The 13,958-nt window shown below is 36.8% G+C and overlaps 1 protein-coding gene across 6 annotated transcripts in view; it reads right to left on the reverse strand.

The window, feature by feature from the left end:
• Positions 1–13,958, reverse strand: part of ANKS1B (ankyrin repeat and sterile alpha motif domain containing 1B) — a 476,662-nt gene that overhangs the window by 345,336 nt on the left and 117,368 nt on the right. For all 6 annotated transcript variants that reach the window (XM_086610938.1, XM_086610942.1, XM_086610943.1 and 3 more), the window contains exon 9: positions 7,002–7,142. In XM_086610938.1, the coding sequence (XP_086467064.1) occupies positions 7,002–7,142 (141 nt within the window). The remainder of the gene's footprint in view (positions 1–7,001; positions 7,143–13,958) is intronic.

The following is a 13,958-nucleotide window of genomic DNA, read 5'->3' on the forward strand; positions in this document are numbered from 1 at the left end:
AATATTACAGATAATATACCAATCTTACTCCAGCTATTCATGTTCCAGGTATGCTGTATGCCAAAGTTTTCCTGGCTAATAGTGGTCTTCCCTGGAAAATATTCTGTCTCTACCATGTCTATATCATCACTTATCAAATTACTACATCACCAAACAAGATAATAGGTTTCCTCCCTTGTAACATATAAATTAGAGGATGCCACAAGGCTTTCTTTTTGCAATTTTGATGAACTTCAACACCAAGTAATATTAGCCAAATCTGTTCCTTTACTGGTCTAATTTGAAATGCACTTTCACTGAATGCACTGAGAGGTAAATTTGTTAGTGAAGTGAAGAATGACACCATTTCTTAGATCTAAGTTGTTAAAATACTTTATCCAATAGTGTTTTGTTTAAAATATGCTTTTTGTTTTTCTCTGTTTTTATTAAAGAGCAAAGAAGAAACACCCCCTCTTTTATACATCCTCCTCTGCACCTCAGCGGTTCAAAAAGTTACTATAACACTTTCACTGAACTTAAAATATAAGAAAATTTTTAGAGGAAACTGAAACTAGGAGTTCAAACTGGAGGAATATGTTAAAATGAAAAGAAATAATGCCCAGTAAATTCCCAAATATTTAAATTCTCCAGAAAGAGAGAACACAGAGCCATGCTCTCTCTCCAGAGAATGTCAGTACAAAGATTTTTTTAGGAATAGTTTTATCTCTTTGTGAAAACTGAGTTAGCTTCTTACTTAATTTCCTTATTTGTTTCTCATATATTCAGAACTGTCTTTGCAATTGAAAACATAATTGCAACATAATAATTTTCAGTGTTAGGTTTTCCACAGAATAATCTTTTACAATACAAACACAATACAAAATTCCTTCCCGTTAAAAATTAATTTTTAAAATTATATAAAAAGAAGTATAGACATGATGATCTTCTGAAAGTCAGACATCAAATACATAACCCTATTAACTGATGCTAGAAAGGTAATGATTCTTTAAATATTTAAGTAAACTTTCCATATCTGTCTGTATTTTTGATGTTTCCTGGCAACATGAAGATTTATACTTATGGCTTTTAAATCAAATTTCAGTTTTTCTATAGTAACTGCAGTATTCACTTTACAGATATTTCTTTCATTTTGTAATAGACTAATGTCGTGTTCCTAGTTGGTCATCATGTCAAACATAGGGAACAACTGTCAGGATTTTTAAGTTATGCATGCAACACTTAATTCAAGAGAGAGTGCAGTCAAGCTGATCCAGCAGCTTTCTAAATGGGACATAGCTAAACTTACCTTATCTCACAATTACTTTATATCACAATTAGAAAAAATAGGAAATTATATCACAATTAGGAAAATTTGGTTGCACGGCTGTCAAGATTCAGGTGTGCAAACTGTTTGCTTTAAACTGATAATATTGCTATAATCACACAGGACTCTGCACTATCCATCTCTCTGACATTGCAGACAGACTTGTGTTTATCTCTGTATATCAGGCTCTGTTTCTCCCTGAGCACAGAAATATTCAAAGCACACTATCCATGACAAAGATAATGGAATGAAAACGACAGAGTTTCATATACTTGGAGTATGTTGCTTTACTCCAAAGAAAATGTGCGTAGGTATGTATCTGAGTACCGATAAACTTTGTAAAATAAATCTATTAGGAGCTGAATAGTATATTAACCTACACTGCAGAATAGAAGATTAAGACAAAGAAATTCTATTACTGGCACAAAAGAGTGTTCTATACTTACCATATCCTCACCCCTTCCTTACCTTGTGCCTCTTAACCAATTGATAAAGCAAATAAATGTCCTTGTCAAACTCGTCTTTGTTCAAACTACTTCCTACTACTTTACCAAAACCTATGTTTGGACAAACTAGGGGAGAGAGGAGCTATCCTTTGTTCAATCTTCTAAGTTTCTGCCATAAGAAGACTTTATGGGAAAAATGGCTGAAGTACTCCAGTATCTTTACCTCCAGACCTGAGCTGCTTAATGTCTATTTCACATTTAAATATAATGATATTGCAGAATTTAATGTTCTTTCTTCTCTGTAAGACAGGAGGGAGAACCAGGAGTAGATTAACAGGCACAGCACTCTGCCATAGCCCAGGCCCTGCTGCTACCAGAGTTGTCCCTGTACTTTGGTACTGCACAGCTAGACCATTACAAGACATGCAAACACAGGATTTTACAAATCCTATCTGCTTTTGCAGCATGCAACGTTGGGAATCTTCAGGAAAGGATCCTGTGGTGGAATACTCTGTCTCTACAAATGCTGGTCAAGACATGCAGCTATGAAATAAGATGAAACATGTTCACACACTTATATGGATAACCCGTATATGAAGTGCATGCGAAGCAATCCAGTACCTACACAAGTGTTCCTTCTTGGTCTTATTCTTCTTTTCTGCAATAATAGGTCAAATAACTAACACATTTTAATTCAGCTTCCAGTTTATGTATTTTATCACTTTTATTAGTATCTGTCACAGTTCTGAGTGCAGCAATAGGTCTTACTGTCCATGAACAGCCTCATCTGGGGACCCTACCTATACTCATGCCCATGGGCACAGGAGCATCATTTCAGCTCAGCCCTGGGCCCTAAGTTCCTGCCTGAGACAAGCTGCAGAAGTGCCAATCTCTAACTTCACCACCTCTTTGCACATTGGAACATCTGGGCCAACGACCCCAGTGATCTGGACCCTGGCTTGCAGACTGAGTTCCCAGCTTCACTTCAGACCTGCCTCATCACTGTGGACATTGTGGTGTTCTGCGCTTTGCTCCTGATTGACTTCACCAGGTTTCAACTCCAACACGTAGACTGACTTTCTGGCTTGACACGGGACCTGCCTCAGCATCATGAACTTGCCTCATGCACTGTGCTCAGGTCTGCTCCCAGCTAACCCCACAGTTTGCCCTTCTCCCCCACAGAGACAGTAGGACAATCCCTAGCTGGTGAGGACCTGCTCAGCCACCCCATGTACCCCCTGCATCTCCTGACACCCTCGTCCCCAGGGAGTAGCAAGCCCTCAGTGCACCCTGACCATATCCACATACTAAACTTTTTCCTTTGGATAAAGTGGCAAACATGAAACTCTGTGGTTTTCATTCCATCTTGTCTTTTGATCAGTGTGCACTGAATGCTCCTCTATCAAGAGGCAGAACTTGGTGTAGCTCCACTATACACATACAAGAAAACGCAGGCTTTGCTTGTGCTAGGGCAATTTGGGGCCAGCTTTTTTATCTCAGCATGTCTCAAAGTTCTCTTAATGACTTTGTCTAAATGTTAGTTTGCATTAAAACAAGGTAGACCAAAATGCCTTTGATCCTTTATGAACTATCTAGATAGAAATACACCATCTAGACAGAAGTACACTGCCTTCCCTGGGAATCTGTGATCTTCCTGCCTCCAGAAAATGCATCACATCCCTACTGGATGAATCCTCTTCCACAATACAGTGGAAACAGCCAGCTATGTTTTGGGTTTATTTTTAATCCAGGTTGGTAGAAGCACCTGTCTTGCACGAAATGATATAGAAATTAGAGCACTCACAGGAGATATGATCAAGTTTCAGGTTTTTTTCTGGTTTAGAGATTCACATCCACAGCCCCTATCCTTCTGATATGGAGGTACTTTCAGACCTGTACTGTGCTGGAAAAGGTTTGATACAAGTTGAAATTTGATCAGATGAAAAAGCAGCATCCAAAACCGACCATAACTCTGTAGTCTTGGACTCACAGTACTCCACATAAACTGTCTTCAACATATACAAACATAGAGCAGGGATCAGTATTCAAAATCCTTTTACCAAAAATATAAAGGGATGAATCCTTACTCAACCTAAATTTGCTGTTCTTGCTTTTGTGAAGACAGAAGCTTAACTCTGTTCACTGACCATCCAAAGGCACTGTGGAATAGTGAAGTGCCTGAACCAAAACAAGAGACGAATGACAGATAGACTGGCATGGAGAAGATATGCATTGGAAAGGAGCAGACTGAGATGAGAAGCTTGTTGAAACTCAGAATGGGAATATAAAAGATATAAAATACTCATTCGTGGAAGTCAACATTTTTCACAGAAATGTGCATTGGTTTTATCAAGGATGGAATTTCTGCCCAAAAAGAAAGATTAATTTCAGAAAAAAAAGCAATAGCCCACATTAGCCATAAATCATAATGTACAAATGAAATTCACGCTCAGCTACAGTAAGAGGTATTTAAATTTCAGTCTCCCCAAATCCAGCTGGCTATTGTTGCTCTTTTTTTTTTTTTTTTTTTTTTTTTGGGGGGGGAGTGTATGAAGCTTTGTAAAACCCTGAAATTTTTACAAGACAAAGATTTTCCATCAAGGTCTTGCAGCACTTCACGAATTGTGAGACAGTAAAAGACAGTTGCTTATTCTGAGAATACCTGTAACACTGCTACGTTGAGTTTTAAATGATATTTGCAGAACAATGTACACAGAATTTTTTATAACAGCCCTTTCTAAAATGACATTTCCCAGCACAATACAGACAGAAATGACATACTGCATCTCAGAATTACTTCCAGCCAAGCCTTTTTCCATAACTGCGATTAAGAAATCAAATTTGTCAAGGAGATAACTGCTCTTTTCTTTAGCTTATTGAAAACTGTTAGCTCACTAGGTCACAGATGGACACTGTCATAATCTCACCTAAAATTCACTTTAATTTCACCATTGTATCTCTGACTGTGTATATAAACCAAGAATCAATTTTTATATTTGTTCTCCTTTGATGTGAAAACACAGTGTATTTATATAACTGTAAAATCTATTTTCAACTAGAAGAGAACAGGAAAAATGAACTCATCATTTACGTTCAAGAGTAATTGATCGGTCTTTTTCCCTACTTTGGGATCTTTAGTAGAGTATAGATTTTAAGACATGTCGAGTACACTTAATCATTGTTTCTTCACGATGAAGTCTGCATTTTCTGTTATGTTAGTGGACTGACATGAGTATCAGAAACAACTTTTTGCACTTTTACCTAAAACATGCTGTTGCAGATTATATCTATCATGATTTTTTAGATCAATTCAAGATACTGGTCTTAATCTAAAAATTGAAAAAAATAATTTGTCTTCTTGATCCTTTAGAACAAGATGTTCTCTGCTGCATTCTGAAGTAAATGTGAAAGGTCCAACAGATTAGCTAACAGCTTGAAAGATTGCATACCGTGATGGCAACACTTTATAAATTGAATTAACTGGTTTGTAATTTGGAAATATTTCACTACTTAAGTTTTTTCCTTTTTTTTCATAAAAAGAAAAACCACAAAAAAACCCCAAAACTATCTCTGTCTTCAATTTTTATGGAGAAAAACAATTTAAAAAGGCAATCTGTCATTTCATGAATGCATATAGAATAAATATTCTCTTTTTTTGTACCCATAATTAAAAATCTTACTAGTTCTCAGAGCACGAAAGATGAGACATTGTAAGGTTGAGTTTAAAATTTAAGTACAATGAATAAAGCTAATTCAGGATTCACTATCTTAAAACTTACATCATTGTTGAAATGAATCTCTCTGTTTAAAAATGAAAGAGATACCAACCAAGCTAACTTTATTCTATTTTTCAAATGCATTCCTCAATTTTATAACACACTCTACAGACACCTTACATTAAAAATAAACAACAAAAACAAAAATGTTTTTAAAAATTAGGAAATCACTCCAAAATGGCATATGTGTTCATCATAGGAAAGTTTAACAATAATTAAACCACAGATGACACATATTTAAATAAGAAAAGTTTAATTTAAGAAATATTTTTGAAACTAATTCTTAAAAATGAGGAATTAGTAACCACGGCACTCCTATTGTAAATCAGGATAATTCCGACAGCTCTGCACCTTGCCAAATGTCTAAAATGATAGATAGCATGAAGTAGAAAACAGCTGCTGAAAGGGGAAAGGAATATAAAAGCTCCTTATAAAAAGATAGGACAGTGCTCATTGTTATTCAAGCACACTAGTTGCCATATCCTGTTGCCATTGACTGCAGTGGAAGCTTTAACATTGGCTTCGAACAGGTGCAAGTCCCATGAGACTAAAGGGAATAAAACGTACAGTCATGGTATGAAAGCAACAGTGTATAAAATGTGGTGAGACAGGATATGTAATTCCAATCTGGCACACAAGAATCTGACAAAGCTATCTAAATGCAGTGCCAAGTAAGGATGCAACTGAAAAACCAGACATTTCTAAACTGAAATTTGGCAGGCCTTCTTCCAATGCTACAAGAAAAGTGCAGGAAAAATGTTACAGAAATGAGAGTGCTAAACTATAGTGGGGGGAGAGAACAAGGAAGACCCAGAAGCAGCAATAAGCATCATCCTGTTCTGTAGCAATACAATATCACTTGTTCAGGACACAGCTGTTGGCTTGCCTTGGTGGATAGTGCAGACTGGTCTGCTCCAAGAATTATTGGGACTTAGACCCAAGTATATTATTCATTTTTATTTATTCTCCTCTGTATTATCATGAGCATCTGAAAATGTTTGGGGATTTTTTTTTTTTAACTTACATAATTTTCAAAGAGAAGTCTTAGGCTATATTCTTACATCAGTTGAGTTATGCATGATGTCCTCAATTAATTCTATAAACAAAGTAGCTGAGATGTCATTATATTAATTAGAAGCTGGTCAAAAATAGAGTACTTATCCCAAAGGAAACTGTGACTCCAAAATTTCTTTCCAGACAGAATTAGAAGAGAAAGCTATGCAACATGAAAACTATCTGTCTGAAATGGAGGTAAACAGTCTCAACATTAAATTCATCTGGATGAATATTACAGCAGGATGACTGAATCTCGACATTTAATTTTAAAACTGGATTTTGAGGTTAAAATGAATACTGAAGGGAAAAATTATGAAGAGAATAAGACAAGACTAGAAATTGCTGTAAGATATAAAGCAGATAAGAGATTAAGCAGCTCTTCTATAGTTAATGTTTTATGATGAAAAGGTAAACATATACCTGTGCAAGCATGGGAAATCCAAGGTTTCTGCATCCATTACAAGGCGTAAGTGCCTCCCATAAACCTGAAGGACCACAAGTATTTTCACCTGCATCATCGTCATCTTCCTCTCTCGGTGATAAGCATGTTGAAGAAGGCCTCTGTGCATAAAGAAACAGTACTTTCAAATTAAACAGAGTGATATATTGTAAAGAAACATTTTATTTAATGAAAAGAACTTAAAAGATTCCCATTTATAAATTCCAAAAGATCAATTGCTATTTTAATACTAAATAACTACTCAATTGTCAATCTGCTGTATGAAAATCTCACTTTCTAAGGAAGATGCATATTGATGTATCTGTAATTATACTTTAAACGAGTGAATGTAATATCATATATTAAAAATATGCATTTATTTTCTTCATTATCAAGTAATTGGCAATTTCAACTTCATTTTACTTTAAAATTTGCTTAAACATAATTAAGTTTAGGATATCCCACAGAGAATAAAAACTAACATTTATATAAAAAAAAGAAAAACTTTCCCCAAGAAGGAAATAATGTAAGTAAAAAAAATTCTGGAAAAAAAAAAAAAAGTAAGTTTTACTTACATCTTAATTCTTTGTCTATATTTAAATTGGAATGTGTAATAACTGTTCTAGCCTGCTTGACATTTGTTTGTGCAGCCTACCTGATATCCAGATACTAAATGCTATCTTTAGTAATGCTTGTTTATCTTAAACAATCTTTCAGAAGTGGCTGGCTTTTTGCCTGACCAACACAATGCTGTTTGAGACAATAGCTGACCACATCTATTAATCTGGTGGTAACATTAGCTCTAAAGCACTGAAATGAGGCCCACAGAAAAATAAATAAAAATCTCCACTTAACTTCAGGTTATTTTAGCCAATAGAATAAAAAAATATGTGGAGTCAGCTGCAAGAAAGGAAATGTGGAGGTGAAGGAAAAGTATGGGGGGAAAGAACTGGAGAAACAACAGCAGTTCTGAAGATGCAAAAGCTGATGGAAACTTTAAGAGGAGCAAAGGCACTGCACAGACAGGTACTCACTCAAATTGTGTAACATCTGAGGATAATTTAACCTTTGACTCTTGCGCTAACTTCTTATACACAGATGGTGTTGGTACACCGTTAATTTAGCAGGAAAAATATTTCTAAATTCTATTTCAGCTCATTCACCAAAGATGAGAAACACGATTGATCCATTGCTACTAGTCTAATTCCCTTCAGTTAGAAAATGGTTGTTGCTTTGTTGCAGATATCATGAATCTAGCCGTATCTTCTAAAGTTAGGTGGATTTATTTACTTTTTATTTTAAAAGCCAGTTTCTAAAACATTCTTAGCATGATACTTCATGAGGTTATTTTGACAGTCAAGTGGTACCACAGAATGTGTTGCCATAGCAACCAACATTCTTACACAGATTATTAAAAGGATTGGGTTAACTCTGCAGTGTGGGTCGTGAAGGACTATTATTGCTATGCACTTGCATAGACAAAGGAATCAGACTACGGGTCTTTCCCTTCTATTTATGACGCTGTCTTCCATGGTGGTTGCCCTACGTTTATATTCTAAATCTCAGAATTGTTCTACCAGAGAATAAAGTGCTTCTTGCCCCCTGGAGTAAAAAACAAAGAACTGCAACAGTGCTAGGTACAGGAAAGCAGGTAACACACATTAGCTGTAACATTACAAGTCAATGGAAGTGAATAATGACAAAAGTAACAAAAAAAGTATAGTCAATGCACCTTCTAAAGATAAAAATTACACACATATTACATATAATATCAGAGAGGTTTTTAACACAACTAAAGGAAGATGAATAATGAAATTCAATACATGTGAATCATTCAAAGGAGAACATGTGAGTACCTAGCCATTACATAAACAGAGTAGGAAAAAATCCTAAGTCAAAATGTTCTTGAACAATAGAAAAAATACAGTAGAATGAGAGCTTTATTATTTCCATTAGGTTTATTTTATATAAATAGCCCAAGATAGAGTGAGTGGGCATTAGACAAATGTAAAATAATGTCAATATGAATGGGAAGAAGTGGGGAATGACCAGTCAATGTCAGAGCTCATTAGACACACTATTGGAATAAACTGACTCGTACATTTATGCAACTAAACAATCTAGATATGAACTACATGATACAGGCTAATTTACAGACTACTGCAGCAGAGCAGGGTTGGCTCTTTTTATACTTAATGACTGATTTCTGTCTTTGCGCCCAGATGTCTGCTACTGATAAAGTACTAAAAAGGAAGCATTAGGAGAAATGTATGCAAAGGGTCAAGAAACAGTTATCACTATCGCCTTTCTCACCCATCCCTGCTGCCAGAAGCCCATTTCTTCCCAGACAACAGGTGCAAAGATATAAGTGGGAGTTGCTGCAGCAAGAGAACTGCATTTGCAAAGATGAGCAAAAGAGTTAATAGTTGCAAGAGAGAAAGGGGAGTCAGAAGTCCCCCAAATGAGGTAGACTGGGTTTGCATATCCTGAGGAGAGGGATGCACCTGGAAGAGACAAGTGAGAAACAGAAAGATCTACTACCAACCCACAGACCTCAGACTGTCACACAAGCCCATAAAACTCCCAATCCAGACCACCCACTTTCCTGCTATTCTCTCCCTGCCTTCATTCCTTTCCCAGAACTCCTTCATTTTTCTGTTCTGTTTATAATTTAATTTTGCCTCCTCAGACACCCTTTGGACATGAAAATCTAATTCTGTGTGTGCTGTTGGGAAGCCTTGAAATAGCCCTGTGGGGAGAGTTTTAGTGAAACCAAAGTTATTTATGCCCACTTCTCATAAAAAAAGAAATAAATAAAGATGGAGGAAGAGATTTCTGTCACCTAAAGAAAAATAGATACAATTGAGAACCTTTTATTCATGTCTGGTTTGACTCCAAGAAGGAAAAGTAAACGTAGTTAGAAAATGCCGTCTAGATCATAGTTGCTCAATTAATTGAATTTGACATTATGAAAAGGTGACTGTAATATTAAGCTTCAAAAAGGCCATCTCTGCCTAAGCTAGAAGAGACCTGAGTATAAGCATCACATATCCTCAAACAAAACAGAAAACCTTAAAAGATATTAGATATAATATCTAAAAGGGAAGAAATGGTAGGGAAACCACAAGACTGATACAGAAGAAAAGATTTAATAAAAGTTCTGGTTTTTTACTGGAACATTGAACTAAGTATTAAAAATTGCTTGTAGCAGTAAGAGACTAACAATGTAATTTCTCTACAAAAAAAAAAGAGAATAAATAATATAGCAGTAAGGGAGTAGTAAGATCTAGCATAAGGACATTGGGCCATTACAATTAGTGGCCAATTTACTTCAGACTCTACTAGGCCTGACACATTACCTCTGATTTTCTTATCTGATGAGCATTTAGATTATGCCTTTGAAAATTTAGGTATGGCAGTCTTCCTCTGCATGTCTCCATCTACACAAAAGGCAAAATTTGCCCAGTAGAATACGTTAGACTGAAGGATACTTTATTCTGCAATCAGGCTATTTGTTCTCCTGGTATATATATGTACATCAGATTGGCTATCACAATAACTTGACATCTCTCTCCTGATCTATGAGAACAAGCCAATATTTTGCAACAGACAGAACAAGGAGTACGGACAAAAAAAAACAGAGAAAGTCTGTTCCACTCTTAAAAGTCAACAGGAAAAGAAAAAGAGAACAACCTTGATCTTAACTATTACTTAAAGCTACTAAGTTCACAGCTGAAGAAGATTTACGTCATGTATAAAACATACACAAAGTTTTGGCCTTCTTTATCAGAGATAGCAACAATTTCCTGACTACTATATGACCTCATTATGTAGCCAAGTTTTCTCTATGAATACAGTAAGTCATACAAAACCTCTGTCCTGGTTTTAGCTGGGACAGAGTCAGCTCTTCTTTTTAGCAGCTAGAAGAGCTCCGTGTTTTGGTTTTACTCAGAGGCTCGCTCTGAGAAGAATGCTGATAGCAAGTTGATGTTTGTGGTTGGACATGAGACTCCAAGGACTTTTCAGTGTGCCGGAGTGCAGAAGCACGGTGGGATAAGGGGGGAGCATAGCTGGGACAAGGGGGCCACGATTCCCCTCGTGATTTGTGGTGGAACTTAAGATTGAGGGCCAAACTGGCCAATTAGTATTCCATATCATGCAGCGTCATGCCCAGTATAAAAGTGAGGGTCAGCCGGACAGAAGGGCTTTTGCGCTTTGGCTCTTTCGCCGCTTTTGCTCTTTTGAGCTTGCTGCGCTTTTGCTCTATTGCTTTTTTTTTTTTTTCTCTTCCAGTACTCCCATTCTCGGAGTACTATCTCTTCTCTGCCCCTCTCTATTTCAGGGCCTCACGTTCGTCTGGGATTGCAGCTTCGGGACGAGACGGGCTGCGGATAAGAGGGGGTGGTGAGCACCTACACTGTATATTACTTATCTGTATTAAATTGTTCTTATCTCAACCCACGGGTTTCCCATTTCTCCTTTAATTCTCTCCCTCATTCCTGGAGGTAGGGGAGGGTGAGTGACCGGCTGTGTGGGTTCGGTTGCTGGAGCGGCCTAACCCACGACACCTCTTATTTCCTATTTTTTGCCTCTTTTTCTCAGTTTTTAATGAAAACTGGTCTGCTTTCTGCCTTGACATTTGTGAGCAGCAAATAGCGATAGGCAGAATGTGATTTAACTTCCTCATTTCAGGATACAGAGGAAAATTTCTTGTAGTAGTTCAATGAAATCTAAAACTGAACATAAAAATCTTTCTTTACTTCTTGCATCTCTTTTTTGCATAATGATCATCTGTTTGCAGAAGTATTGCAAATACTCTTTCAGACAGTATCCACTAGAGCAAGATAGCACCAGCAAAACTGTAAAAGATATAAAATAAATTGACCTTTACTGTTTGCCGTCATATCATAGTTCTGGACACTAATGTTAAGTAGTCATTTATTTTGCAGCAAATCACCTACTAAGAAAACAAGCTTTTTAAAATGGAGCAGCAAAGACGAAATCCAGAAGACAATCTCCTTCTACTTATAGAAGGTTGAAGGTAACCAGACATTTGATAAGCTAAATGCTACCACTCAGTCTGGAACAATGAAGTCAGTAAGAGGTTTCTTTTGAAAAAATAGTTTGTCAGATATAGGACCATACAAATATTTCGTATTATCCTAACCCCTGGATTACAGAGGCGTGCCTCTACCTCTCCTTTGCCTGGCCCAAAGGATACGTAATTATGCTGTGAAATACAAGTGAAAAAAATACAGTTCCATAGTCTAATACTCTAATTTTACATTATACTGAGAACTAATAAAGAGGGAAACTGTTCCTGAATATCCTTTTTAAATTAGGCCGAGCAGGTTGTTCTCTGCCGCTGCTGTTCCCAGCAGCTGTGGCAGCCAGGCCAGGGACAGAGGAGCTGGGATGGTGTTCCTGTGCTCTCAGTGCTCCCCCTGCTGCTGCCCAGCCTGCTCCCAGGGGAAAATGCCTGACGGATGCAAAAGAGAAAAAAGCAGTATTTGGGCATGAAATGTGACACCATCAGTTACTATTTTTCCAAAACAGGATCCTTACATTAACCAAAGGTACTTTTCTGGAGCCTCATTTACAAGATACATGTTATGTCTTACAGATGAACAACAGTGAAGTGTTTTGGTGGCCTGAGCACACCTTTCCCACATCCTCCAAGGCAGCCTTCTCCCTGCTTGGTGTTTTTCCATTTCCCATCCTCATTATCTTGTCCTCCACCTTACACTGCATATCTGCAGCCATTCTTTCACAAATATGTTCCTAGTTTACACTTCTTTCATCATTTCATTCACAATGAGCATGGTTAGAGCTTGCACCTCCTGTATTCAGCAGAAGAATACCAAGAGAACAAGGATGGTCTTGCACCTAAAGCAGCGGAATGTTGGAGAGGCATACTCTGTACCTGCCTCTGCCATAATCCCTGTGGGATGCTGGACATGTCACTTAAAATTCTCCAAGATGGTCACTGAGTTTGCGTTCCTTATTTCCTGGCTGTACTGAAATTCTGAAGGCAAGTTTGTAGAAATGCTGAGTTACATCAGGAACCAGCATGAGATATTCTGTGACCATTTTCAATGGTATGTGAGACTAAGTGCTCTGAAAATCCAAGCTCTAGTAGTCTCAGACGGGGAAATCTTGACCTCTACACCACTGTGAATCAGCCAAGCTACACATGATAGCATTTTCTAACTGGGGCTCCATAAAAAAAAAAACAAAAACAAAACCAAAAATGTCTGAAGTGGTCAAACGCTTTGAACTCAAGCACAGTAATGTCTGAATCTGGGAAGAAATTACTGTAACTTGAAGTCACCAGAAGGTCAGCAGAGTCATGGTAATTGACTAGATGTAACAACTGTAAAATATATCAATTTTAGGTAAACATGATTAATTCACATAGGTGATGAAAAATACACGAACGTGTAGTTACTGCCCCTCAGTGGGCAAGTGCTATTGACACCTAGCATGATGAGCTCCCCAGAAATTAATCACTCCATCTTCAGAGCAGGATCTGACAGTATGCAGCAAATACACCCTGGAACTAGACAGCAAGTACAATGTACACTGAATAAGGCAAAAATCATGAGTAAAAATGAGGTTATAAAATCAATGAGTACATCTGAATATGTATTCAAAGCAGGGCTGTACATTTCAATTATTTAATTCATCCTTGCATGCAACAAAAGTAATGACAATTCAGACAATTCTGAATCTTTGCACATCTCATAAAAGGATGCATACATACACATGATATGAAAAATGTTTAGGATTGAAAAACCTAACAAGCTATTAATTAATCAGGAAATACCAGGCATAAATTAAAAAATATACCTTTTTTGCCATCGATAAAGGAATTAGTATTTTTCAAGATTTAAGATAGCTTTTCATTTACTAAAAAATAACTATAAAAGAAAAAAAAA

Source organism: Tauraco erythrolophus, chromosome 4 (genome assembly GCF_009769465.1).
Source record: "Tauraco erythrolophus isolate bTauEry1 chromosome 4, bTauEry1.pri, whole genome shotgun sequence".
Taxonomy (NCBI): domain Eukaryota; kingdom Metazoa; phylum Chordata; class Aves; order Musophagiformes; family Musophagidae; genus Tauraco; species Tauraco erythrolophus.